The sequence below is a fragment of the Ictalurus furcatus genome, chromosome 2 (assembly GCF_023375685.1).
Source record: "Ictalurus furcatus strain D&B chromosome 2, Billie_1.0, whole genome shotgun sequence".
In the NCBI taxonomy this organism is placed as follows: Eukaryota; Metazoa; Chordata; class Actinopteri; order Siluriformes; family Ictaluridae; genus Ictalurus; species Ictalurus furcatus.
Window position 1 is genome coordinate 33,435,425 of NC_071256.1, and position 26,261 is coordinate 33,461,685.

At 39.0% G+C, this 26,261-nt stretch overlaps 2 protein-coding genes and 1 long non-coding RNA gene across 9 annotated transcripts; all 3 read right to left on the reverse strand.

Moving 5' to 3' along the window:
• On the reverse strand, positions 1 to 11,358 carry rabep2 (rabaptin, RAB GTPase binding effector protein 2). 2 transcript variants are annotated; one of them, XM_053615767.1, is made up of 13 exons: positions 11,141 to 11,358; positions 10,334 to 10,504; positions 10,081 to 10,169; positions 8,003 to 8,353; positions 4,206 to 4,301; positions 3,710 to 3,808; positions 3,409 to 3,522; positions 3,252 to 3,330; positions 3,121 to 3,132; positions 2,940 to 2,995; positions 2,503 to 2,601; positions 1,664 to 1,780; positions 1 to 1,263 (listed from the first exon to the last, which is right to left on the reverse strand). In XM_053615767.1, the coding sequence occupies exons 1-13, from the start codon at positions 11,175 to 11,177 to the stop codon at positions 1,159 to 1,161; spliced, it is 1,425 nt and encodes a 474-aa protein (XP_053471742.1). In that variant the 5' UTR covers positions 11,178 to 11,358; the 3' UTR covers positions 1 to 1,158. The 2 variants fall into 2 exon arrangements, with proteins under 2 accessions (XP_053471742.1, XP_053471751.1); XM_053615776.1 differs by lacking the exon at positions 3,121 to 3,132.
• A 688-nt stretch (positions 11,359 to 12,046) lies between these two features.
• Positions 12,047 to 14,940, reverse strand: LOC128602198 (uncharacterized). Its single transcript, XR_008384812.1, has 3 exons — positions 14,311 to 14,940; positions 14,102 to 14,192; positions 12,047 to 13,919 (listed from the first exon to the last, which is right to left on the reverse strand). It is a non-coding gene; the product is annotated as an uncharacterized LOC128602198 (long non-coding RNA).
• Positions 14,941 to 17,849: 2,909 nt separating this feature from the next.
• Positions 17,850 to 25,909, reverse strand: LOC128602175 (uncharacterized). Of its 6 annotated transcripts, none has more exons than XM_053615828.1 (11): positions 25,666 to 25,909; positions 22,652 to 22,763; positions 22,463 to 22,556; positions 22,302 to 22,356; positions 21,884 to 22,024; positions 21,581 to 21,741; positions 21,388 to 21,486; positions 21,087 to 21,232; positions 19,747 to 19,912; positions 18,716 to 18,828; positions 17,850 to 18,635 (listed from the first exon to the last, which is right to left on the reverse strand). In XM_053615828.1, the coding sequence occupies exons 1-11, from the start codon at positions 25,769 to 25,771 to the stop codon at positions 18,515 to 18,517; spliced, it is 1,314 nt and encodes a 437-aa protein (XP_053471803.1). In that variant the 5' UTR covers positions 25,772 to 25,909; the 3' UTR covers positions 17,850 to 18,514. The 6 variants fall into 6 exon arrangements, with proteins under 6 accessions (XP_053471803.1, XP_053471813.1, XP_053471785.1 ...); XM_053615838.1 differs by lacking the exon at positions 25,666 to 25,909 and having other exon boundaries at positions 17,850 to 18,439; positions 18,551 to 18,635; positions 22,652 to 23,501; XM_053615810.1 differs by having other exon boundaries at positions 17,850 to 18,828.
• Positions 25,910 to 26,261: the final 352 nt, after the last annotated feature.

Sequence of the window (26,261 nt, forward strand, 5' to 3'; positions counted from 1 at the left end):
GAGGAGACTACAACGTTTATTTTTTTATTGACTTTGTTTCATTTACTACTGTTTACAGTATTTTATATTTAATGTAGAAACATTTAATTTCACTATTTTGAAGGCATCTTTGCTCTACAGCATTTCTTTGCATGTGCCTAAAACTTTTGCACAGCACTGTGTATATACATACACATACACATAGTACTGTGCAAAAGTCTTAGGCACCCTAAATTTTTAGTACAAACTTTGTTACAGATTTTTATTTTAATAACTTCTACATTATCGAGTTAGTACAAAAACATTTTAGATTTCCAAATATTAGTTTTCCAGGACAAAATTTACTGTTACAGAAAAATGTTTGCACGTCAGTAAAGAAAGCAGCGTATTACGTAAGAGACCACTTTTCAGACAAAAAAAATATTATGAAGGCTGCTGGGTTTTGCTGCAAAAATAAGAAGCGAGTGTGACAGTTAAAATCTCCAGAAAAACCGTGACTGGTTCTGCAAGACACTCAATAAAACTTACAGCTCATTTCCTTATAAAACTGCACTTATTGTACCCGAGACTCCAGTTATTATTTGTTTTAAAGCAAAGGGTCGTCACACCAAATACTGCCTTTTTGTTTTGTTTATTACTGTTTACTGCTCCTAGTAGTTTTTTTTTTTTTATGTAGAAACATTTAAATTTCATTATTTTTGAAGTCATCTTTGCTCTACAGCATTTTTCTTTGCATGTACCCAAGACTACTGCACAGTACTGTATATACATATATACTTCTTTTTTTAAAGGAGTGTATGTAAAATTTAGAAGGAGTTATCATGGATAAGTGGTACTCACCATCCACTTTAATATACAGTTACTATAAGCGAGTTGATGTCTGATTAGTGGACACAGTGTCAAAGACTTGTTCACTTCATGATCTGTTAGCTCTAACTCACTGAGCTTGAACTTGTATTGTAAAATGTTTCAGTTAGTAAGTCATGTGAGAGAACAACATCCACTGAAAGTGTCAAATAAGCTGGTCTCCTAAATTTTCCACAGTTCATAATAACTGGTAGTTTGCTACACTCTTAATTTGCTAGAATCGGAGTTTGATCCTGGTTCATTTCGGTGGCCATAACATAAAGTGGTCCTTTTCACTTTGGTCCAGAGAAAGGGTGAGAATGTCCTACTGGCTCACGTGGCACTGCTGAGCTGGTCACTTTCACTTTCAAGTTGTTCTCCAAGGATGTGCTTGACTTGGTCCAGAGATTCTGCCTGACGAATCTGCTCCATCTTCACCTGAAAAGATTACAGCAGCTTACATGCTTATGTGGAAAACTGCCAAATATTTGTAGGCAGAATATTCACTGGTTTAAAAACCCAATGGGTAGAGCCCTTCACTAGTGACAATCCATGCAGTGCGTCCTGCTAGCTCCATCCCTCACGCACTAAAGGTATGAACTTGGAATAGAAGCGCATGGTATAGGGTGCTATTTTGGACCGGGCCGTTTATTAGCTTGTTAGCTAGCTAGGGAATTCGCTGACTGGTTAATGTTACCTACTCACTTTCTTAATAACCTAAATGTTTGTTTTGATAGAACAGGATTCAGCAGGTTTTAGCTTTAAATAAAAGCATTGATATCAAAAAGAACCTGCGTGTGAACACCTGGCCGAATGAGCAGATGTTAGGTCTGTGTACCTGTAGTGACTGGGAGAGCTGCACAAAGTCCTTCTGCACAGCCTGGCTGGTGTCCAGCTGACTACGCAGACTGATCACCTGACTGCGCAGCTCTAAACACTGATCATGAAGCACTTTCTGAGAGAGAGGAAAGAGAAAGACAATTTGTGGGAGCCAAATCAAGAGAAGTGCAACAATGGCAGCAAGTGGTTTATTTACTGTAATACACACGTACATAAGCCACTAACCCCTCCCCCAAAAAATATATATATATATATATATATATATATATTTATCCATCTGTAACTTTGTTCAAAATGAGACATAGTACACTGTTGTTCCATAGTTTGAATCACACATCATTGCATTTATATGTTTTTTTATTTTATTTTTATAATTCAATACTTATACATATATAATCAAGATTTAAATAAGGTAATCCAAAAGTTGTTGGGAGCATTTGGGGGGAAAACAATTAATAAATATACTGCTGCAATTTTCTACATACATTAATTATACAGGTGCATCTCAAAAAAATAGAATATCTTGGAAAAGTTCTCTTTTTTCTGTAATTTAATTCAAAAATTGTAACTTTCATATATTCTACATTCATTAACAATGTGAAAAATTTCAAACCTTTTTTTTTGTTTTAATCTCAATGATTATAGCTTACAGCTCATGGAAATCAAAAATCCAGTATCTCAAAGTATTAGAATAAAAATATGAAAGTTCCACTTTTTGATTTCAAACTTCTGCATTTGAGTGTATGTTCTGAGAGAGAGCAGGTGAGTGGCGAGGTAGTGCAGATACCATCACATGTTCCACATGCAAATACACACACAAAAGCCAGCTCCTAATACCTTCTCATGTGTCTGGGTCTTGCTATCTCTCTGGAGATGCGACAGTGCCACCCGGAGGCCTTGAAGCTCAGCGAGACTTTCCTGCAGCTCGCCCTCCACCTACAAAATCGCAGAGATCCGCATGCGTGCCCACACACACACACACACAACGAACATATAAACCTCTTCGTCACCTTGTCCTTATTTAAATACACTGGAATACAGGGAAGCATTTGGAATAAATCAAAATGCATACAGGCACCTGTCCTTAGCATAATACTGGCATACAATTTTGGTTAAACTGATCTCAATCTCTAAACAGGACACATCAGAAGTTCCCGCAAGACATATCGTGACATGATCGTGTGAAACAGACAAATTGAATGTCCTATTTTTGTCCATCTGATGCAGGCCTACCATGGTGTAATACATTCACACACACACACACACACACACACCTTTTCTTTTTCGCTTTGGATGCGGTCGGTCTCTGTTTTAAGGCTGGACAGCTGGACTGAGGAAAACAAACATAGACATATATATACGTCATATATACACCACCTCATGGTGTTATTTGTGAAGCAGCCACTGTTTATTCTGTACACATGCTGCAAAAATTGAAAGATGTGTTCGACTCACCCTCCAGGACCTCTGAAGGAGCAGAGAAAGAGCAACAAGTTATTATAAGCACTAGTTAAACATACCACAGGAGGAAAAAAAAAAAAGCACTCAATAAGCAGAAGGCATTGGAAACCAATAAACATACTAACCGCTCTCTTCTGTTCGCATCTCCAGCTGTTCCCTCAAGTTCACAATTTCAATACGCAGCCTCTCTTCCGTGTGTGCTCCCTATACAGACACAGGCTGAGTAAATTCAGCTTATGCATGCACACACACACACACACACACACAAAAGAAGCGTGCTACCTGTAGAGTAAACAGCTCTGCGTGTTCATCTCCGGCTGTGCTCTCTTCCACCTCTCCCCCTTTCAACCTGGACAACTCACTACATACTCTCCTCTGAGACAGAGACAGCTCTTTCTGCAGACGAGAGAAGCAGGTTTACCGTACAATACCCCCAGCCACATATGCATAAATACACAAACATGCTAGACTTGTAAATCAGTAAGCCACTATGGATAAGACAGTCTTCCAAATGACTAAATCTTTCATCACCAATTTATCCAAAAGGATCATTTTGCTCACTGTTTTATCCGTCCTTACTCACCAATCTGCTCTGTACAGCGCTCTGTGATTGGCTGAAAGATTTCTGCAGGTCTTGGAGGAGAGTCTCCGAAGTCTGCACCTGGGACTGGAGCACTGCCACCTGTGTTTCACATACACACATACACATCTTATTTACAAGGTATAACTACTCCTCTGTGATTCTGAATGGAAGCTTGAATTTAAGCCACAGCTGATGTCTAAGAAAAGATTTTTATTTCTATCATCCCCAATATCCAAGAGTGCAGACTAGTCAAAGTGTGAATCGCCATTACATTACATTTCTGCCACATTCTTTTAAGAAAAGTGAAGCTCAAAACCACACACATTTTATTGGGTCATAAAATATAATCTTAAGGACTTATATTTATATAGCATAAATATAATAAATATTAAATCTATACATAACAACCATTATACACTGTGTTCAGCTTTTCAATATGGCGGTCACTTTTTTCACAGTTCTTCCTATGACTTTTAATCCAGGAGCTTTTCTCTACCTGTTTCTGGGTTTCTGTCGTCTGAGTATCCAGCTCCTTCTCAAGTTGTGCCTTCTGTTCTCTCAATTGGGACAACTCCTCCTGAAGTTCTACCACCTGATAATCACAGTAACACACTGAGCAGCTAAAAATGAACCACATCTGCACAGTGACCAGATATTACATACACTGATCAGCCGGAACATTAAAACCACAGACAGGTGAAGTGAATACCATTGACCATTGTTATGTCATTTCAATGGCACCTGTGAAGGGGTGGGCAGCAAGTGTACAGTCAGTTCTCGAAGTTGATGTGTTGGAAGCAGGAAAAATGGGCAAGCGTAAGGATTTTAGCGATTTTGACAAGGGCCAAATTGTGATGGCTAGACGACTGGGTCAGAGCATCTCCAAAACAGCAGGTCTTGTGGGGTGTTCCCGGTATGCAGTGGTTAGTACCTACCAAAAGCGGTCCAAGAAAGGATAACCAGTGAACCGGAAACAGGGTCGTGGGCGCCCAAGGCTCACTGATGCATGTAGGGAGCGAAGGCTAGCCTGTCTGTTCCGATCCCACAGAACTGTACTGTAGCACAAATTGCTGAAAAGTTACTGATGGCTATGATAGAAAGGTGTCAGAACCCACAGTCTAGGCGGTGTGATGCTCTGGGTTTGTTTGTGCGTTTGTGTTTTAACACCATGCCAGCTTCTATGGCTATATTCATGGTGAGAAATGTCTCATAGACTCTATATAAGGTTTTTTTTTTTTTTTTAAAAAAACTAATTTTCCTTAAAAACTCTGAAATTGCATTAGGTTTGACTTTGTTAAAAAAATTTCTTCTAGAGTGTTGACTGAATAAAAAAGGTTTCTCAAGAGATTACAGTACAGTCTAATAAAACATGTTTCAAGGATAATGGATTCTGACAAAAGGTACATGTTGGCGAGTCGTCTCCTAATATTAAAAACTTGTGTGTCGTCCTGGAGTGACCTATTCGACAGCACGTGTAGACGATCTGGTCCCAGCGATTTGAAAACCAAGAAATGTTTATTTTGCCAACAATAGGGCTGATTACATGGAGTTTGTTCATGGTGCATTGGTCCCACTCAGTTTGCCATTTATTGCTAATGTATTATTATGGGTTTATTATGGGTTTAAGGTTTTTCAGTGGGAGGTATTGGACACTTTTTGAAATCTGCTGACAGTGCTTCTTTTGCAACAGTGTCTGCTTCTTCATTTCCCAGGATTCCACAGTGTCCCAGTACACAGCAGACGTAGATATTAAAATTTTGAGCCTCCAGATGCAGAAATTTGCAAAGAATCTTTACAAGCATTGGGTGCTCATGTTTTAGGGATGGCCTTGCTTGAAGACATGATTTTGAATCTGTAATTATCAGAAAGTTTTTCTGTTGCATAATCTTTATGAAGTCCAGTGCTAAGATGATAGCGTTTGCCTCTGGTGTAAAAACTGAACTGTGGTTGGGGATGGATATTCCTTTTTTTTTTTTTTTGGTGATTGTTCATGAATGCAGATGATACATGGTCTTTAGATTTTGATGATGGATATATTTCTCTAACATAGAGGAATTGTTGTTGAAAGTCATTTGGGCGAGTTTCAGATTTTTTGTTTCTTGTTAGGTCTGAAATTATTTGGGGTTTTTTAAAGTTCCAGGAGGGGGGTGTTATACAGAAGTGTATCGGTTCCAGTATGCTCAGATCTACTTTGAGATTTTGTAAATGTGGTTTGATCCGTAGACCAAAAGGTCAGGTATATCTTGGTTTTTGTTCGTATAGGCTTGAAGAAGGGGTTGAGAAAACAAGATGGTAAGCTGGGTTTTCTTTGTTGGTCTTCACCTTTGTTGTATATTGTAGGGCTAGTTTGAGGCCCCTAAAGCCAGTCGTATGCCTTGATGATGTACCGTGTCCAAGAGTCGGAGGTACGATTTCCTAGCTGATCCATACACTATACATCCATAATCCAGGCATGACTGATTTGGCATTCTGTACAGATTTAAAAGAACTGAACTTTCTGCACCCCATTTTGTTTTAGCTAAAACCTTTCAAATGTTCATGGCTTTAAGACATTTATCTTTTTAAATCTTTATGTGAGGGATAAAACTCAGTTTACTGTCCAGAGTTATTCCAAGGAATTTGGTTTCCTTAACCACTCTGATGTGTTCAAGTCAATATCTCTGCATCAAGATGGAGAGAGCGTAGCTGGCAAAGTGATGCTCTGGGAAAATGTTCTGCTGGGAAACCTTGGGTCCTGGCATTCATGTGGATGTAACTTTGACATGTACCACCTACATAAACATTGTTGCAGACCAAGTACACCCCTTCAAGGCAAAGGTATTCCCTAATGGCATCCTCTTTAAGCAGGATAATGCACATGGACACATCAAAAATTGTTCAGGAATGGTTTGAGGAACATAAAGAGTTGTCAAGTTGACTCGACCTCCAAATTCCCCAGATCTCGATCCGATCGAACATCTGTGGGATGTGCTGGACAAACAAGTCCGATCCATGGAGGTGCCACCTCACAACTTGCAGGACCTAAAGGATCTACTGCTAACGTCTTGGTTCCAGATAGCACAGCACAGCTTCAGAGGTCTTGACAAGTCAGAGCTGTTTTGGCGGCACAAGGGGGGGCTTACACAATATTAGGCAGGTGGTTTTATGTTATGGCTGATCGGTGTAAGTACCAGATATTAGTCACAACAAATCTCCCAAGGATTTAAGCTCCATACTGAAATGAAGCAGCAGAAGCGGACAATAATAATGGTAATAACCAATAATAATGCTCATATTTACTCAACAGTTCCTGTATTTATTAAAACTGTAACACAGAGCCAGACAGCTTTAAGTGTTGAGTAAACAGTATAGACTGTTGACAAACTCATTCTGAGAAAGAAAAACCCAGCACTTCCCTATATTTGCTGCTGAGCATGCAGGTGTTGTGAAATTCAACCCTAGTATCAGACTGACAATGGCCTGAAAAACTAGAATGCCATTAGACCTAATTTGACTTTAATACAGCCACACTATTTTCCAAAACAGCATGTCCTGAAGTGTTTTACTCCTCTTACACAACAATCTGCCAATGATTACACTTATTAACTAAATAATGACATCATACTTTTGAACCGATTTGCAGCTACATTTAATGTTGCAGAACATCCACAAAACTATTTAGTTCCTGTTACCATTTACATTAAAACAAAAGCAAGCAGTTGGTCATACACCAGCTTCTCTTTTTCACGCTGTCATACTTAATAAGGCAAAAAACATGCAGCTTATCATGTTAGGTTAAAGTCTGATTTTTTTCAACCTCAAAACTAGCATCAGAATATAGGTTAAATCAGGGACCCCTCCTATAAGCCCATGTATGTTATCTGAATCAACACCTGATTATAGCTGATATACAAATACTGCTATATACAAGCTGTACTGGAGAATACGCCCCCTTGTGGGCCGCCAGGGGGCGCCCAGGGGGCCTCAACAATTTGGTGTGAAAAATAAATAAATGCATGATTTTCTCTTTCTCACTCTCAGACAACCACACACACACAATCAATTCCTAATCTAATGTAATGTAAAGATGCAAGATGTAATTATTAATAAAAGAAAAAAAAGGGGGATATATTCAGAAGTCTGTATTTTTAATGTGTTTTAAAGACATCTTGCAAAAGGGGGGGTCTCGGTCAAATGTTAAATGCCATTTGGGGGGCCTTGCCCTGGAAAAGTTTGGGAACCACTGCTTTAAAGTATCCAACACTATTGTTCCCCATTAAACAACTAACTCTTGAAAAAAGCCGTTGTACTGACTTGTGCTTGGAGTCCATCCCAGTCTGCATGTGTGACCAGCTGGTGTCCTGGTGGGGGCAGGTAGATAGCTTCAGGCACCAGCGTTCCCGTAGAAACCAGGGAAGCAGTGTCATCCTGAGGGGGCGTGCGCCGCGGCAGGGACGGGGTATCCAGAGAGAAGCAGGACAGAGAGGAGGAGTCACTTTGCTGTATGTAGAATCCCTCCATATGGAGCCCTGTCCTCTCGTCGTCAGAGGGCTCGGTCAGCAGCTCCTGAGCCCCGCCGTCTCCCGCCACACCCTCAGAGGACTCATTCTTCAGCCTCTCACTAGGTGGAGAGGTCCTCTCTAGCCTTCCTTTCTTTATGCTGTCCTACAGTTCAAGAGGGTTCGAGTTAAAAAAAAAAACAAAACAACAACAACAAAAAAAAACCAGACCTAGGGTTACACAAAGTGCTGGCAGCCGCAAACTTGTTTTGGAACCAAAAGTGACAGTATGAACTGAATAGAATAATAATGCTCTTGTATGTTTTGCATTAAAGAAATACACAATCTATATTATGTCTTCATCTGCTGCACGTGCGTGATAAACACAGCATGAATTGCCACAAACCAGACATTCAACATGTACCGAGGAATGAATAGATAACTACGTGACTCACACTTTATATTGTAATTTAATGGCAGCTGTTGAGAAATACATATGCAAAAAAATATTTTTGTAAAACACCTTTACGGATTCTTGAGTGAAAGGTACAGCTGTGATCATAAATTTACACACCCCTTGAAGAATATGCAAAATGTTAATAATTGAAAAAATTCAATAAAAAATAAGAGGGATCATAAAAATTGCATTTTTTAAATTTTTTTTTATTTAGTCCTGTCCTGAAGAAGCTATTTCACATAACAGGTGTTTACATATAGTCCAAAGATGCAATTGTTATTATTTTGTACCATTTAGTACTGCCCTTCAGAAGCTACAGAAGATATTTACATTTCCCAAAAGACAAAATAATAACAATTTACAAAGATAATCCTGTTCAAAAGTTTACACCCCCCTGGCTCTTAATGTATCATGTTGCATCAGTGAACGTTTGCACCTTTTGTAACAGTTGTGTAAGAGTCCACAGCTCAATTGTCCTAAGTGTGAAAAGATGGATCTCAACATAGTATAACCGCTGTTAGAAAGGAGTCAAATATGCAGGAAAAGCAAAGAATGTGCAGGACCTGGAGGATTTTTCTGAAGAACAGTGGGCAGTTTAACTGCTCAGGACAAACAAAGGACTCATAAACAACTATCACAAAAACATAAACGCAGATCATGCAGGTAACAACACACAGTATTAAGAATCAAGTGTGTGTAAACTTTTGCACTGGTTCATTTGTGTAAATTCGGGTTATTGTTGTGTCTTGTGGACGATTTGTAAGCACCTGTTATGTGAAACAGCTTCTTCAGCTTCAGGGCAGGGCTAAAACAACGAGATGAAATTTTTACGATCAACCTTTTGTTTTTTTAATTATTAACATTCTGCAGATTCTGCAAGAGGTATTTAAATTTATGAGCAAATAAAGTTCTAAATGTGTACATTTCATCCTCTTTAGAAATGGGACTAATTTTAAGAAAGTGCAAGCCACTAAGGCATTACTCTTCACTGTACTGCTTCATTTTCGGAATGGTGTTCATGTTAATGTGCACAGGTTCTAACGTTTAATTTGTGTTGCACAGAATTTTAAATGTATATATATATACATATACATATATATATATATATATATATATATATATATATATATATATATATATACACACACATATACATTATATATATATATACATTATATATATATATATATATATATATATATATATATATATATATATTACACTTGCAATATAAATAAGCTTCAAATAAAAGAGGATTTTATTCTTTTCTATGGTATAGCTAACTAGATTGAGATTACCGCTCTTGGAAATTGCACATACACTACAGAACCAGACCACGTTGAAAAACGCTGGACTATTCCTTTAAAGTGAGACTGTACTTTTAAGAATTTCCCTCTCACGTAATGCCTTGCTCACATAAACAAACACGCACACACCCTGTTTTCTGGACTGAACCCTGCTCTCCTCCACTGAGCACGTTCTGATTGCAGGGCAGATATTCTTGCTTCATACTGAGAGGCTGTTTCTGAGAAAGGAAGGCAGAAAACAAAAGGTCAGCGAGAACAAGCAGCTTTGTTAAAAAAAAAAAAAAGAGAGAAGCTAAAAATAAGCTATTTTATGCTATTTGGTCCTATTGAAACCATAAACATCTGCTGAAAGTTCCCTTTCACTTTCTCTTCTGCTCCACACCTCTCAGGGCTTCATGCAGTGACTGTATCTCCTGGTCACACTGTCTCTGCAGGTCCTGTAGCTCCTCCTGTTTGCTCATCTCACAGATCTTCGCCACTCCCTGCCAGTGCTCCAACTGCGCTCGGCACTCGAGCAGCTGGAACTGTATATTCATTTCATCTTCAGCCAATGCTGAAGATGAAATGAAAGCGAGAAAGAGACAAGGTTACAGACTGACCCATGCCTTACACACGCCAATGCTTTTTAAACGTGTTGAACACATGGGATTAAACACTGTCTAAGCAGGCAGGAGTGATTTAGGTCTAAAGCATGATTGCAGATCTGAAGGGATCAGATTAAGTCAAAATCAGACAGAATATCTCTCTCTCTGCCTTTGTATTTGATATACAATTCTAAAGCATTAACATCACTGGATGAAAGCAGATTTAGTCTTTTTGATGTTAAGGTGGCGTGCAATTGAAAGACTCGCCTGAAACACCTGTTGATCACAGAAAAAAAAAAACAACAACTTTTCCAGATGCTAAACAACAGTTTAAACCTGGTTATAATGCTTTAATTAAGATAATCCGGCTAGGTGTTTAGCTTTCCATCTGTCAAAGGACAGCAAAGGAAATATTTCTGCCACGTAACAGCAATTACAGCTGCTTGTTATGGTGCAAACAGCACAACAAAATACAATACAATACAATAAAATAAAATGAGTTTAACTGAATAAGACATTACCAAGAGAGACGACTGAGTAACTTTGTTTACAACAATACGCGCCTTGTTTGCTAGTTAGCTAACGTCTAAGATTAGTTTACATACCAGCAGACTCGCTGTCCTCTTTGCTCGTCACCTCCATGCTCTAAAATTCTTTAAACACGACACTTCCTGTCCGTTTCGGCATTATTATCTGTCTACATGAATTTAGTCCTGCTGCATGGCCATGCTGAAGAGTTCAGCCCCGAATGCATAAACCGAGAAGAAACGTCCACAACTGCAAGTGTTCAGGAAACAACTTTCCCCGGTTTAACCCTGCGGAAGTGACGTCACCATCCTTCCTGTAGGCTAGCGCTCTCATGGAAGAGTAGGAAGGGAATTGACCAACATGGAGGGTTTCATTGAGCGAGCTAGTTTATTTCTCAGCTTGTTATCTCAGAATATAGACTTAGACAAGCTGCACTAGCGCCAACAGACTAATCTAATCTGTTCAAATATTAACAGCTGAACACTGCAGGGTCATTCAGACCTTGTGTATAGTACACACACACACACAGACTTGCTGTCTGGGTAATTTCAGATTACAAAAATTAATTCTGGCTAATATGGTCAAAATGAAATATACTAAGAGAACTTTATTACACTACTGCCAGTCACAATATTCTTAGAAAACAACAAAGCAACACAATTTATCTACAAAACTTTCTACAAGTACAAGAAGGCAGGCATTCACAATGTGTGGATCTGGCAGCAGCTTGTTCCTTATTAAACAAGCAGAAGTGTGCACCAGTGGCACTGCCAACAAGTCTAATCCTTCTTGTTGCATTTTTTTATTTTTATTTTTATGCCTGAAATACACTTAAAATATTGCAAACAGGAAGGAAGCTATTAAAGAAGAACTATTTCAGGCATTTGACTTTGCGGTGACATTGACCCTGTTTAGATTGATTCCAAAACCTAATCAGTTCATCTGCGGGTCACGGTGATAATTTCATAGAAATCCTACAAACATTCAACCACTCGTTCTTGAGATCACTTAGATAAACACCTGAGAGGACGGACGGACAGATGGACCGAAAACTGTAGAAGCCAGAGCATTGGCCTTGGCTTCCTAAATAATATGTAATATTATCTCTGTATGAAAAACATGAAGGAAGCTATTGAAGAAAAACCATCCATCCATCTTCTACCGCTTACTCCTATTCAGGGTCAGGGGGAACCTGGAGCCTATCCCAGGGAGCATCAGGCACGAGATGGGGTACACCCTGGACAGGGTGCCAGTCCATCGCAGGGCACAATCGCATACACACTCACACACCCATTCATACACTACGGACACTTTAGACACACCAATCAGCCTACCTTGCATGTCTTTGGACTGGGGGAAAAAACCGGAGTAGCCGGAGGAAACCCCCGCAGCACGGGGAGAACATGCAAACTCGAACCCTGGAGCCTGGAGGTTTTGAGGCGAATGTGTTAACCACTAAGCCACCGTGCACCCCTGAAGAAAAACCATTTCAGACATTTGAATTGCTGTGACCTTGAACCTTTACCAGCTGGTGAGTTATTTTCCAGCTTTCTTATTACCTGTCTAAACTGAGCAATAAACATTTACCATGATCTAATTCTAAAACTTTCTTTGTCTGGGATATAGCATTAATTCGGAAACTTTTTACTTTGCACCAGCACTTACTATCTAGAGGACTAAGTCCAGACAATTTTTGGAACCATCCCCCGGTTCTCTCTCCTCTATAGTACCGAAGTGCATGACTGTATCCGGGAATTTGGTCCCAACTCTCAGATTGTTATCTAGACAAATGATTCATAAAAGATCCAATCAAATTGTTGCTTTATTATTATAATAAGGGAAAAGTAAAATGGTAAAGGTATACAAATTTATGCTTAGTAAAACTTGCATAACTAAACAATTGTCTGTGTATCTTTTGTTATTGAATTAAAAACATACAGTGACACAGTGAGGTGTATATTTTAAGCTGTTACAGTATGAATGACAATCCTGTTAAAGGCAAAGAAAAAATCTTTGGTTTAACACATGGTGTAATGCTGTACGGTTGTAGTGAAGTACTGTATATTTGGTAGAAAGCCTGTACATACAAGATATTGAACAATGCATGCCTTGGTACACACAACCTTGGTTGTGTGTAAACTAATAGTAACCTTCAGCAACACAGTGTGTTGGCATTATAAGGAGAGAAAAACAGTTGATAAATATATTTCTCCTCCTCTATAATGCAGGGAAGTTTAGTGGTGTTTTACTGATTTCCTTCCTAACACTTGTTCATTGTTCTTTCCATTTATCACTCCAGTAGATTTCAACCCAAATGCTTTAGTCCATATCCTGAACACTCAAGCGGAGGTACTCCACATACAGCTTCTTCTGTGGATTCACAAACAGATTTATTTATTTATTTTTAAATTAAAATATACTATGTACAGTCTTCTCTGAAAGTACTGACTTTCCAAAAAGTAGACTTCCTGAAAGTATTTGAGTTTGAGAGCAAAAGATAAATATGAGAAGAGAGTTTAGAATTTCAGCTGTTATTTCCTGGTATTATATGTAGATGTGTTAAATGGCATAGAACATAGCACATTTGGCTATTCACACATGTCCTGGTAAAAAACTCCACACAACTAGTAAAAGAAAAGAATTACACCCGAGGACATACAGTTAGAGTGTACAGGCATATCAGATGTGTGGGTGTATTTGAAGATTTGTTGTCTGCATGTGTATTCAGTATCAAAGCCTCATACAAGTTGTTTAGATGAAGTTCTAGTTTTCATGTGTTGTAATAGGCAGGTTAATTTTCTTGCTGATGTGCTGGTCTTCGGCTGTCTGTTCGCCAGTATGGAGAATTTCTCCAGTCTGATAAGACAAAATCACACACACACACACACACACACACACACACACACACACACACACACACACACACACAATGTAAATTTGCACTACAAATGCTACTTAATAGTCATAAACCAACAGAAAATTCAATTAAAAATGTATAAATGTAGTATGTAGGAAATGATCCTGTAGCTCAACATTACCTGTGTTGTCCTCGATGGCTCCATTGTTGACCTGTGGCTTTACCTGCTCTGCTATCAGATCCATCTGAGGTATCTTAAGCACCATGCCACCCTGACCAATGACAAAAGGTAACACCAGATCAACAAAACACTACCAGCACTCCAATTAGACCTATTCCATGGAAATGTTAAAATAGAAACAGAGGAAAAGATGAAGATATTAATCTGACCTTCTGCAGCGTGGTGTCTTTCTTCTTCAGCAAGGGCGTGGTCTGCTTTTCAGCCGGCATCTCCTACTTCATCCTCTACGTATTTTCCTGCTCCATTTGTTGTCATGGACAGAGTACGATACAGTTTAAAAGTCTGAGTCCACTAGGAAGAAGTTTCTTCTCAGTCAATTTTATTCTGTATAATTAATATACAGATTTATACAAATTTGTGCAATAATGCTTCCTGAACAAAATTACATCATTCTTCACTAATATACAAATAAAAAAAACTATTTAGAAAAATATATAACTTTATAAAACATTTTTGAAAACTAATTAATGAAATAGTTCTTGGTGCACAACGCAGACTTTTGGACTAGGTTTAGAATTAATGAATGTTTAAATGAATGAATTTATATAATGATTAAAAAATAATAATATGTCAGTGTGTATTTTCCCAGTAAATGCTCTCTTCCTAAGAGAAAATAGCCAGTTTAATAACACTGTGGAAGCAGGGGCGTGGTAAAATGGAAGATTTGTGTATGGAGGGTGGAGATGGAGAAGGTGAGTTCTGTGTTTCAGTGAAATGGTGATGAGGATAAACTGGGGAGAGGCGAGCACTGAGAAAGACAGAGAGAGAGAGAGAGAGAGAGAGAGAGAGAGAGAGAGAGAGAGAGAGAGGGGAGACCAGCAAAGAGCCGTTGTGTGCATGTCTGTGTTTGGTGTACTGAAAAGCAAAAGTAAAAATAAAGAGCCCTTTTGAATTGTCCTCAGCCTGCCATCTGCTTCCTCATTTCCGACCCAAACCAGGAGAAGTGTTACACTGGTGCTGAAATCCGGGCATTGAGGAAGAGCGCCGTCATGGACTCCTCACCACTGGCCGAGATCATCAAGTCCCTTGCCAGCGTTCCCCAGATCCAGCATCAGGCACGTCCAGAGAGCAGAAAGAGTCAGGATCACTGGCATCTCCATAAAATCATGTGTGGCATGCGTGAAGGAGAAAGGGAGAGGGTGGTAAAGAGAGGGAGAGATTGTTCGGTATGCAGAGTAAATATGTAATCAGAAAGCATACTTCTAGCTGCACATGGTCCTAGTAGAAGTAGTTCTGTCTTATCAGAATTAAGTAAAAGGAAGTTAATAAGCATCCGATGTCTAATGTCCTTTACACATTCCTCAACTTTATTAAACTGCTGTCTGTTGTCTGGCTTTGCTGAAACATACAGCTGTGTATCATCAGTATAACAGTGGAAGCTAATTCCATGTTTACGAATAATTTGACCCAGAGGTAGCATATGTAAAGTAAAAAGTAGTGGGCCTAAAACAGATCCTTGTGGAACACCAAATTTAACCTCAGTATGCAATGAGAAGTCACCATTTATATCTACGAACTGATAGCGATTGGTCAGATAAGACCTGACCCAGGAGAGGACCGTTCCCTTAATGCCAACAACATTTTCTAATCTATCAAGGAGAATAGTATGATCTATAGTATCAAAAAGATCAAGATCACTAAGATCAAGCAACACAAGCAAGGAGACACAACCCTGATCAGAGGCCAGTAGTAGGTCGTTTACTACTTTAACTAACGCTGTCTGTGCTATGATGAGGACCTGAAGCAGGCAATGTTGCAATGGGTTGGCTGCACCCTGAACAGCACCATCAGCATTTCCACTCACTGACACTCGGTGAGCATGGCCACCCATTCGCATTCGCCAAGCAGCTCGGGGAGACCTGCCGAAGATTACTGGTGGCAGATGGGCATAGACATCGGGATGAGTGAATGATAGGATTTTTATTTTATGTTAATTATAACAAACAATATACATCTCAAATTTATTATGACAGCTTCATATCCCTGCAAAAAAAAAGAGAAAAGAAACCGTAACAGAAATTCTAATGGTTTCCATTACAAACCACCAGCTGGTAACAATTAAAACAATTACCATTACTATTATTGGTCCTTAATGGTATTCACTAGACTAGTGGTCAGCAACCATCTTCTTTGAGATCTATCTTCCAGCAGGTTACATCTCCAACCAAAGTCTAACACACCTGCTTTAGTTGATCAAGAACCTCTTAAAGCAATTATTAGATGGGCAGGTGGGCACAATTATGGTTGGAGCTAAAGTATTCAGGAAGGTAAACCTCCAGGAACAGGGTTGCTGACCACTGCACTATCCCACCAATAGAAGGCAACAAATTACCAGTAGAGACCCACAGGGACCATTACAATTTCCATTAAAACCAATACAAATTCTTTGAGGGTTTCGGTTTGTTTGTTTTTTTTCAGCAGGGATGGGCTAGCTGCAGAATAATAGCATCATATAGCTGTCTTCCCTGTCCTGCTCTCTCCTCTTTTTCCTGTTTTTCTTTCATTTTGGTATCCGAATTTTGGCTGTGCCAGCTCTTGCCATCTACCTGATGCCCATGTGTGAAATAAACCACTAATGTCTTAAGGGGATACACACACTTTGCACAATCTGAGGGCAGTCATTATAGCATGCTTCTTAACAGGTTACTTGTGTGAAGAGGCCAACAGTAACATTAGTCTACTTTAACCATTCTTTGGTAGAACGACTTGTGTGCTTAGGGTCGTTGTTTTGCTGCACTTTCTCTTGAGATTCAGGTCACGGACAGATGTCCTGACATGTTCCTTTAGAATTCGCTGGTATAATTCATAATTCATTGTTCCATCAATGATGGCAAGTCGTCCTGGCCCAGATGCGGCAGAAGAGTCCCAAACCATAATACTACCACCACCATGTTTTACAGATGGTATAAGGTTCTTGTGCTGGAATACAGTGTTTTGCTTTCTCCAAACATAATACTTCTAATTTAAACCAAAAAGTTCTATTTTGGTCTCATCTATCCTCAAAACATTCTTGGAATTAGCCATCTGGCTTGTACACATCATCTTTAGCAAACTGCAGATAAGCAGAAATGTTCTTTTTGGAGAGCAGTGGCTTTCTCCTTGCAACCCCACCATGCACACCATTGTTCTTCAGTATTCTCCTGATGGTGGACTCATGAACATTAACATTAGCCAATGTGAAAGAGGCCTTTAGTTGCTTAGAAGTTACTCTGGGTTCCTTTGTGACCTCACGGACTATTACACTAGTAGTCTTTCTCTTTAAGTGATCTTTGTTGGTCGACCGCTCCTGGAGAGGGTAATAATGGTCTTGAATTTCCTCCTTTTGTAAACAGTCTGTCTGACTGTGGATTGGTGGAATCCAAACTCTTGTGAGATGGTTTTGTAACTTTTTCCAGCGTGATGAGCATCAACAACTCTTTCAGACTTTAATAGATCCCTGTTCTTTAAATAAAACAGGGTAAGCACTCACACCTGATTGTCATCCCATTGACTGAAAACACCCGTCTCTTCAAATTAACTGCTAATCAAATTAACTACTAATTGAATTAACTGCTAATCCTAGATGTTCACATACTTTTGCCACTCACAGATATGTAATATTGAATCATTTTCCTCAAAAAATTAATGACAAAGTATAATATTTTTGTCTTATTTGTTTAATTGGGTTCTCTTTATCTACTTGCAGAAATATAGACAATTCCAAAGGGTTCACAAACATTCAAGCACCACTGAAGATGGCATCTCTCAAACATCACGTTGTAACCATGGAGACGTCGTGGTCACTAAAATTGGCTGGCTGACCTCTCATTCAGGATCACTGTAGTGTCCTCGATGGTATAGCTGCAGATTTCTGAATCGCCTTTTCAAGTGACAGATACTAATTTGGAAAGTGTCTAGCACTGACAACCATGAGGCTGGATAGACAGATGTACTTTATTGATCCTGAAGGGGAAATTTGTGGAAAATATAATCTAACTCCATGTGTCACCCAAGCTCAGGTTCGAATGCAGGAGAGAGAGAGCGAGAGAGAGAGAGAGAGAAAGAAAGAGAGAGATAAAGAGTACTTTATTGATCCCCAAGGGGAAATTTGGTGTCATGACAGCACAAGGAGTAAAAACAAAGCAAACAAAATCACAAAAATACACAAAAAACCAAGTACAAAAAGACACAAGCTGTTGCAACCGGCTGCCACTCACACGGCACCGGAAGTGCAAGGAGCTTGGAGCTCTAAGGTGGAAACTGTGCCACTACACCAGCTAATTTCTCTCAAGGCAGTCCCTGATTAAAGCAAAAACAGATGCATTCAGCCATTACGTATATATATTCTCTTAAGCACTCATCATATTCAGTGTATTATCCTATTACAACACATACACACACACATACTACCTTTTTAGTTTTCACCACCTCTTGCACATACTCCAGTTTTTCCTGCAGCTGTATCTTTTGTTTTCCAGACAGAGTCGTGTTAGAGCTGCAGAAACAGAGAAGCAGATAAGCATGAAAATTCCAAGGATGTGTACACATACACCCAACAAACACAGGTTTACTAACTGAAAAAGGAGGCCAGCCAGGATGAGCAGAACTATCGAGAGTTGTATCAAGAAACCAGAAATAATGAGCTGAATTTGCACTGGCAGATAATCAAGCGCCCTTATGACTGGAGCCTACAAAAAGAGAGCAAACACACATAATTAGTATTAAAAAGACATGCATGGGTAAAATCAGTAGAGCATGTAGTACATTATTCACACACTAAATTCAAATTCATACATACAGGTACCATACAGGGTTCATACGTACAGGGGAAAATGTCATTTCTTTCCGTAATTAAATTCAAAAAGTCGAACTTTCATATATTCTACATTCATTGCACATAAAGTGAAATATTTCAAGCCTTTTTTTGTTTTAATCTCGATGATTACGGCTTACATCTCATGGAAATCAAACATCCAGTATCTCAAAATATTAGAATAAAGAAAAAAATACATTTTTTCCACGATATTATAATTTGTTGAGATTCACCTGTATACCAACAAGCTAGACGCACTGTAATGTTCTGCTAGATAATTTCATTGGTCCTAAAATAAATAACACTATCTGTATCTGTTTAGTAACCATTGCTTGATGGCCTAGATAGGAAGTGGGCTTTTATTTTGGAATTAAATATGAACGCTATCACTATGCCACCAGAAACACTGGAACGCTGCTGGAAAAAAAACTACTATCAGCGTGGTCTGTGAATTCTTGCTCTGATATCACTCGAGTTGAGATGTGCACTGGACCGGTCACAAAGTTGTTGTTTTTTTTCTACAAGCTTCCGACATGTTCTAACAAATTATGTTGGGTCTTTCCCAAATCAAACTGGTAACCTCACTGAAAGCACCTCAACCTGGACCAGGCAGTGAATAAGAATGAATGAACTGCCGTGGTAACTGGATTGTGCATTCAGCACATTCCTGTTAATGAATCCGTTTATGATTAATGTTAATGGATCCGTAATGTTAATGTATCCGTTTAGAGCACAGTACTGATAGTATTGATTCCAAATAATGTATTCATGTTGCCTAGACAATGACACTCACCAGACAGAGCAATAGTATCTCAGTGCCATAAACACCCAGTGCCAGCTCCAGCACCTCCCTGTAGAGGCTACCCAGCATCACGGTAAAGAGCAGCAGCACACCGAAGCTCAGCAGGGCCAGGACATAACTCCTACTGCAGGCACGCTGGTTGTCCTTGTAAGACTGTCTAAATCAGCAATACAAGTGCTTGTTAGGGCAGTATTAGTTCAACATTTAAAGCTCTGAGTTAATGATCAGCAAATCAGGGGTTCAAGCTGCCACTGCAGGCCCTTGAGCAAGGCTCTTAACTCTCTCTGCTATGGGGTGAGATATCATAGCTGTATCTGTGCTCTGACCCCAGCTTCCTAACACACCGGAATATGCCAAAAAAGAATTTCACTGCGCTGTAATGTATATGTGACAAATTCTTCTTCCAGGCACCAGTAGTTAACTGTTATGTTTCCTTTGGGTTAAAAGGTCCCACTTTAAATTTACACTAAGGGAGCTTTCACACTGGCAGTTTAGTCTGAAACAGAGCACAGTGTGCATGAAAAATTGGCAATGTGAAAGCTGTCATGTGGACCGGGAGTACACCACGGCACCCAACCCGAGACTACCTGTAAGAGGTGGTCTGACTTCAGTTGCACTGGAACTGTGCTGCGATTCCCATGAATGTGAACGCAACTCGTACTCTGTACTCTGCATGTGTTCAGGAAGTAAAGTAACCTGCGCATGAGTTTTAGCCAATGACGACAATATTAGTTTCCACAACACATGTGTACCATGAGTGGCGGGGGAACGCTGTGGGACACAGAAGAGGTCCACTGCTGTACATAATATCTGCTGCGCATAATAGCACAAAACATATGGTGAGTCGAGTTGAGTTCTCCATGGGTGTTTGTGATGACGTAAGATGAACGCAAATGTACCGGGGCTCAATAGAAGCAAGTGAGTCTGAAACCATACCAGTGCTGTGGGGGGTGCTGGCAACAATCAATCGCACTCAGATTCAGACTGCAGAAAATGTGCCCAGTGTGAAAACTACCTGAAAGTCAAACTACACCAACTGGAAACTTTAGGTGTTTACTATATTTATGAATTGTTTTTATTCTTCCCCAAAATCAGCTTAATTCTATATTTAGGTCATTCCAACCCCGGAAAAACAAGGAGAAATAAAGCTGTTAAAAATTAAGATGTGTGCATCCAGACCATCAGAAGGGTGTGGATTATTTATATATTTCCATCAATTCTGCTTATATTGCTAACAAACTAGATTAACGGGGCACCCACTGACAAAGTATTGAACATAGCATGAGCATTAAGTATGATACAGATTATGTAAATGTGTAAAGCTGTGCTACCGGTCGTTGTTGGACGTATCAGTAACAGCCTCCAAGAGGAACTCGCAGTCCTTCTCCATCATGCTGAGGGTGTTCTGTACTGTGTAATTGATGGTCTTCTCTATGGTGTGACACACCTTTTCGATCTGATTCACACATCGACTGGGCTTAAAATATTAAGACAAACAAACAAAATATTAAGAAAAATATGAATACTATCAGTCTTCATTTCCCACCATTTTATCTTTTCGCATTGGTAGAGCTTTAAAGACATATGTTTTTAGTCATGAAAACAGAGGCGACTTTAGCACCTTGGTAGTACCTTGTTGGGATTGGGGATATAGATGCTAGGCATGTCAAAGTCACGCTTGTTGAATCCTGGACGTTTACACAACTCTTGCATAATCTGCATCATCACTCTCTGTAACAAGCAAATCACATCCTGCCATTAGGTCTGACAAAGTGTGACTATGTCGTAAAGAAAAACAAAGACTAGCAATTATAGCACCTCACACCTGTCTGTCTGACTCTCCGCCAGCCTCATCAGCTTTGCTGAGGTAAAAGTGGAGTCGATCTCCCTGCCGTTTGCTGAGTTGCTCCACGATGTTGAGCGTGCGTTCGCACAGAGCCTGTCCCATCGGGTCGAAGAAGACCAGGATCAAGTCACACACTTCACCTGAAGAAGACAAACATCACAACATATGTAGCTAACATCGTATTTTATAAAAAGTCAAAGAAGGTGGACAAGACACAAGACAATTAGACAACAGCCTAAAGCCTTGTTGGCAGAACACACACACACACACACACACACACACCTAGCCAAAGGATTGCCTGGTCCACGTCAAAGGGATACTTCATATCCTCGTCCACCAGTCCAGGAGTGTCCACAAAAGTCACCAAACTGAAACGCTTCTGCCGAGAAGTGCAGATCTCGGTGCCAACATATTCAGACACGCCTTAAACAAAGAGAGAGACACACGCCCTTAATTAGATGATTTATTTATCAAAAGGTCGTTTCAAATGTGGCAATTTGGGATCATGTTTCTTAAATGCAAGTACATTTAGTTTTCGAAAGCAAAGTGCGGCATGCAAAGTTGTAGTGTATTTATGTTCCAGATAAATATGTCTATAAATATGCACTGTATATTCAGGGAAACTTTATTACAGTGCAGGAAGTGCATTCCATTTCACACACAATAAACTTATTTTAACGTCTGCTTTTTGATAACTAACCTTTAACCTCCTGAAGTGTCTTAAAGTGTGGATACATTTGGAAGGTTGCATTGCCCTAAAAGAGTAGAGGTGAAAGGTCAAATGAGAGACAAATCTGTAATACATGAGGCCAGATTTCACACATGCACAATCTCTAAAAGAAAATAATGAACCTATTTTACCGTAAGAGACGCTCTCTTACGCCCACTAGTAACAAAAGTGAAGCCCTGTGTCCCGATCGCAACTCCGGTCTTTTGGATGTGCTCCTCTACATACCTGCAAAGAAATGTCTGAATGAGAAGCATATTTACTTGCAGGATCATCTTAATCATGCATTTCCAAACACAATGTGTCAAAATGCACATATATACCAGTTGATGAAGGAGCTTTTTCCAGCCGAGTGGTTCCCAATCAGCATCACAGTGATCTTCTTCCTGGGAGGCAGCAAAGTCACGCCAACGGACTGAGCTATATCTATTAATCCTACAAAAAAAAAAAAAAAAAAATGACCTAAGTCCAGTTGTATTTTAGTAGCTTCTACTTCATTACTCCGTTCCCAGTTTCCTGACATGCTAGGGTTTGCGAAGAAAAGAATTGCACTGTGCATATGTACATGTGATCAATTAAGTCTCATTACCATTATTAAATGAAAAAATACTGTATAATTTTTTTTTTTTTTCAAAATTCTGAAAATCATGACCACAAATCTGCTATTAGACTAGCAGCGTTAGGCAGGATACTACAGCTGAATAAGATTATTTTCTTGATTGGGGGGCTGTAATGATGTAATGATGACAATTGTGTATACATATGAATACGAACTTATAAATAAACATGTAAGGCCCAGAACGATATTCTTTCAGAAGGCCCAGAATTCCTAGCTATATTCCTGTTGAGCACTTACAGTGATGTTGGTTAAACCAGGGGTTCCCAAACTTTTCCAGGGCAAGGCCCCCCAAATGGCATTAACATTTGACCAAGGCCCCCCCTTTTGCAAGATGTCTTTAAAACACATTAAAAATACAGACTCTGAATATATCCCACTTTTTTTAATTAATAATTACATCTTACATCTTTACATTACATTACATTAGGAATTGATTGCGTGTGTGTGTGTGTGTGTGTGTGTGTGTGTGTGTGTGGTTGTCTGAAAAAAAATCATGTAAAAAAAAATCATATATTTATTTATTTTTCACACCAAATTGTTGAGGCCCCCTGGGCGCCCCCTGGCGGCCCCCACTTTGAAAACCACTGGGTTAAACCATGCGTGCTGCGATGTAAAAATTGTTTTGGTTGTCAAATGTGGCTTGGAGACACAAATATATTCAGACTTGTAGTTTTGTGAGCCAGACTTAGCTTTCACTAGAGAGACTGGTGCATTTGGTCATTTCCAAACCTTGCAGCCTTCAAGATTTCGAAGCTAAGTGTAAAAAAAGATATGAGAAGCTGCATGAACTGTGGGCAGAGCATCTGAGACTGAAGCTAACATCTGGAAAACATGTCTCTTGAAGTGATTTGAGTGATTGGATTTCAATCTGATGGGCAAAGTTTACATTTTTGCTTAAGTACGACAATTTATATTCACTAGTAGTTAGTGGTAATAATACTACCCAATGTTTATTATCCAGAGGGAAGGTTATAACACAAGAATTTCTGAAACAACAAACCCAACATGTTCAGAAAGTGGATTCACAAAGTAGAAATAAAGGACATAGAGATCAGTGCATCCATAAAACAATCCCATACTGGTATTTTGGAGCCATATAAGTGCACTCCTATGTCCAGGAAGTGATTCATGACTGGGATTCTTTTCTTTTTTTCGCCCTCATCGTTGTTCCTGGGCATCAGTCACTGACATAACTTAATTATGCCTTATCATTCCACAATCTCGCAGAGTTGTATAAAGCAATACAATAAGCAATTTGTTTGAAAAATAAAAAATCAAGCCCTGCCTAAATCACAGATTTGCATGTGTAGTCTACTGAAATTTGCATTGGAAATATCCTTTCAAAGTCAAACCTGCCTGGCACGCCAGAAGGCTTTACTAGTCACTGACAGGACTGTGAACAATGTTACAGATCAGACTGGTCACATTTTGAAGAGGATTTCATCCCCCTGTGTGGGAAACGTTTAAAGTTATACCTTATATACATTATAAAATAGCCTATACATGTTTACAAATCCAAATTTGAAAACCAGAAACTAGCTTGCTGCAGTTTATTTTCTCACGTGTTATTGTATCATGGATTTGTAGTCAATGTAATTCTGAATAACTAACCCCAATGTTCTCAAAGTGGGGTGTGAGGACCTTCAGGGGTCCATAAAGCATAACCAGTGGGTTTATGAAGTATTTTTTATTTATTTATTTATTTTTGGGAGGAAATCAAAGCTCACCATTATATTACGTATAGAACTGAGTTATTAAAGTTGTTCACCTACACCGGTTATTTGAATTGAACAGCTTGAAACCAAACCCTCATTCATTCAGTCATTCATTCATTCATTGTGTGGTTAAATCCAAACTCTCATTCGTTTATTTATCTTCAGTAACCGCTTTAGTCTGGTCAGGGTTGTGGTGAGTCCAGAACCAAAACATGAGAATACACCCTGGACAGGAAACTCATTCAGACATGGAAAGAACATGCAAAACCTTGCATAAAGAGTGCTGAGCTCAGGATTGACCCGGGGATCCTAGACCTGTGCTAATAAATGAAAGTCAACTTATATCTAATGTGAACTTTAATAGAAGCTCTCTGGCTTAATAAATAACCACAATATTTTTGGTACCTGTTTAAATACTGAGTCCAATACAATAGTTATATAATAATATAACACAATATTATATTATATGTTATGTTTATTAAATAAATATGTACTGAAGGAGTCTATGTCTTTCTTTTTTTTTACAGTCAAAGGGAAAAGGAAAATATGATACATGTCATATATTGTTTAAAACACACACACACACACACACACACACACACACACACATATATATATATATATATATATGTATATATATATATATATATATATATATATATATATATATATATATATATATACGTATATATATATATATATTTCCTTTCCTACCTGTATAGAAGAAAGCTATGGTTCATAACCAAAAAAATAAATCCCTCCCCTGCACGTCGCAGTGTGTGTGGTTGTGTATGTGACCAATAAAATTTGAATCTGAATTGAATTAGAGGCTACAAAAAGTTTTTGGAACCCCTGCACTAACTATAAGCTCTTTACCACAGTGAAGTACTGAATAGACTTCTTACCTTTGTTTAGCACACTTGGTAAGGATCAATTAAAGAGCACGAGACGAACCGCATAAGGCTAAAGTACAGTGGGATAAAATGAGCTGATGGTTTATTACCGCTGTCTGTATCCGTGTACATCTGATGGCAGTCGGTCAGGATGCGCTCATCACAGGACCCCGAGTCCGCTTTCTCCACGTTCCTGCTCTTCATTATCTTTGACATTCTGAAAACTCTAGCTTTGTCCAAGCAGTGATGCAAGGTGAAGACACTGAAGCTTTGCAGACTGTGAAATGTCCCTAAAGCAGTGTCGCCTTCCCACAGTCACGTGATCGACCACACCAAAACACCAAAAGCGCACACTTTCACCTTGTTCCGGCGCTGATGGATGGATGAGACTACATTTGCTCTGTAGTGAATATATATATATATATATATATATATATATATATATATATATATATATATATATATATATATATATATATAGTATTAGCCTATTATAGAAAAGTTGTTGATAGATTTTTCTGATATCTCTACCTGTTTGGTTTACAGTTTACGTTGAGTCACATTAATGTATACTTTATTTTAGTGGGATAGTGACTATACTTTATTTTACACTTCAACCAGTTAAGCAAGTTGGAAAGAAAGAAAAAAAGAAAGAAAGGTTTAAATTATACTATTTCTAAACATCTAAACAGTCACAAACAATGCT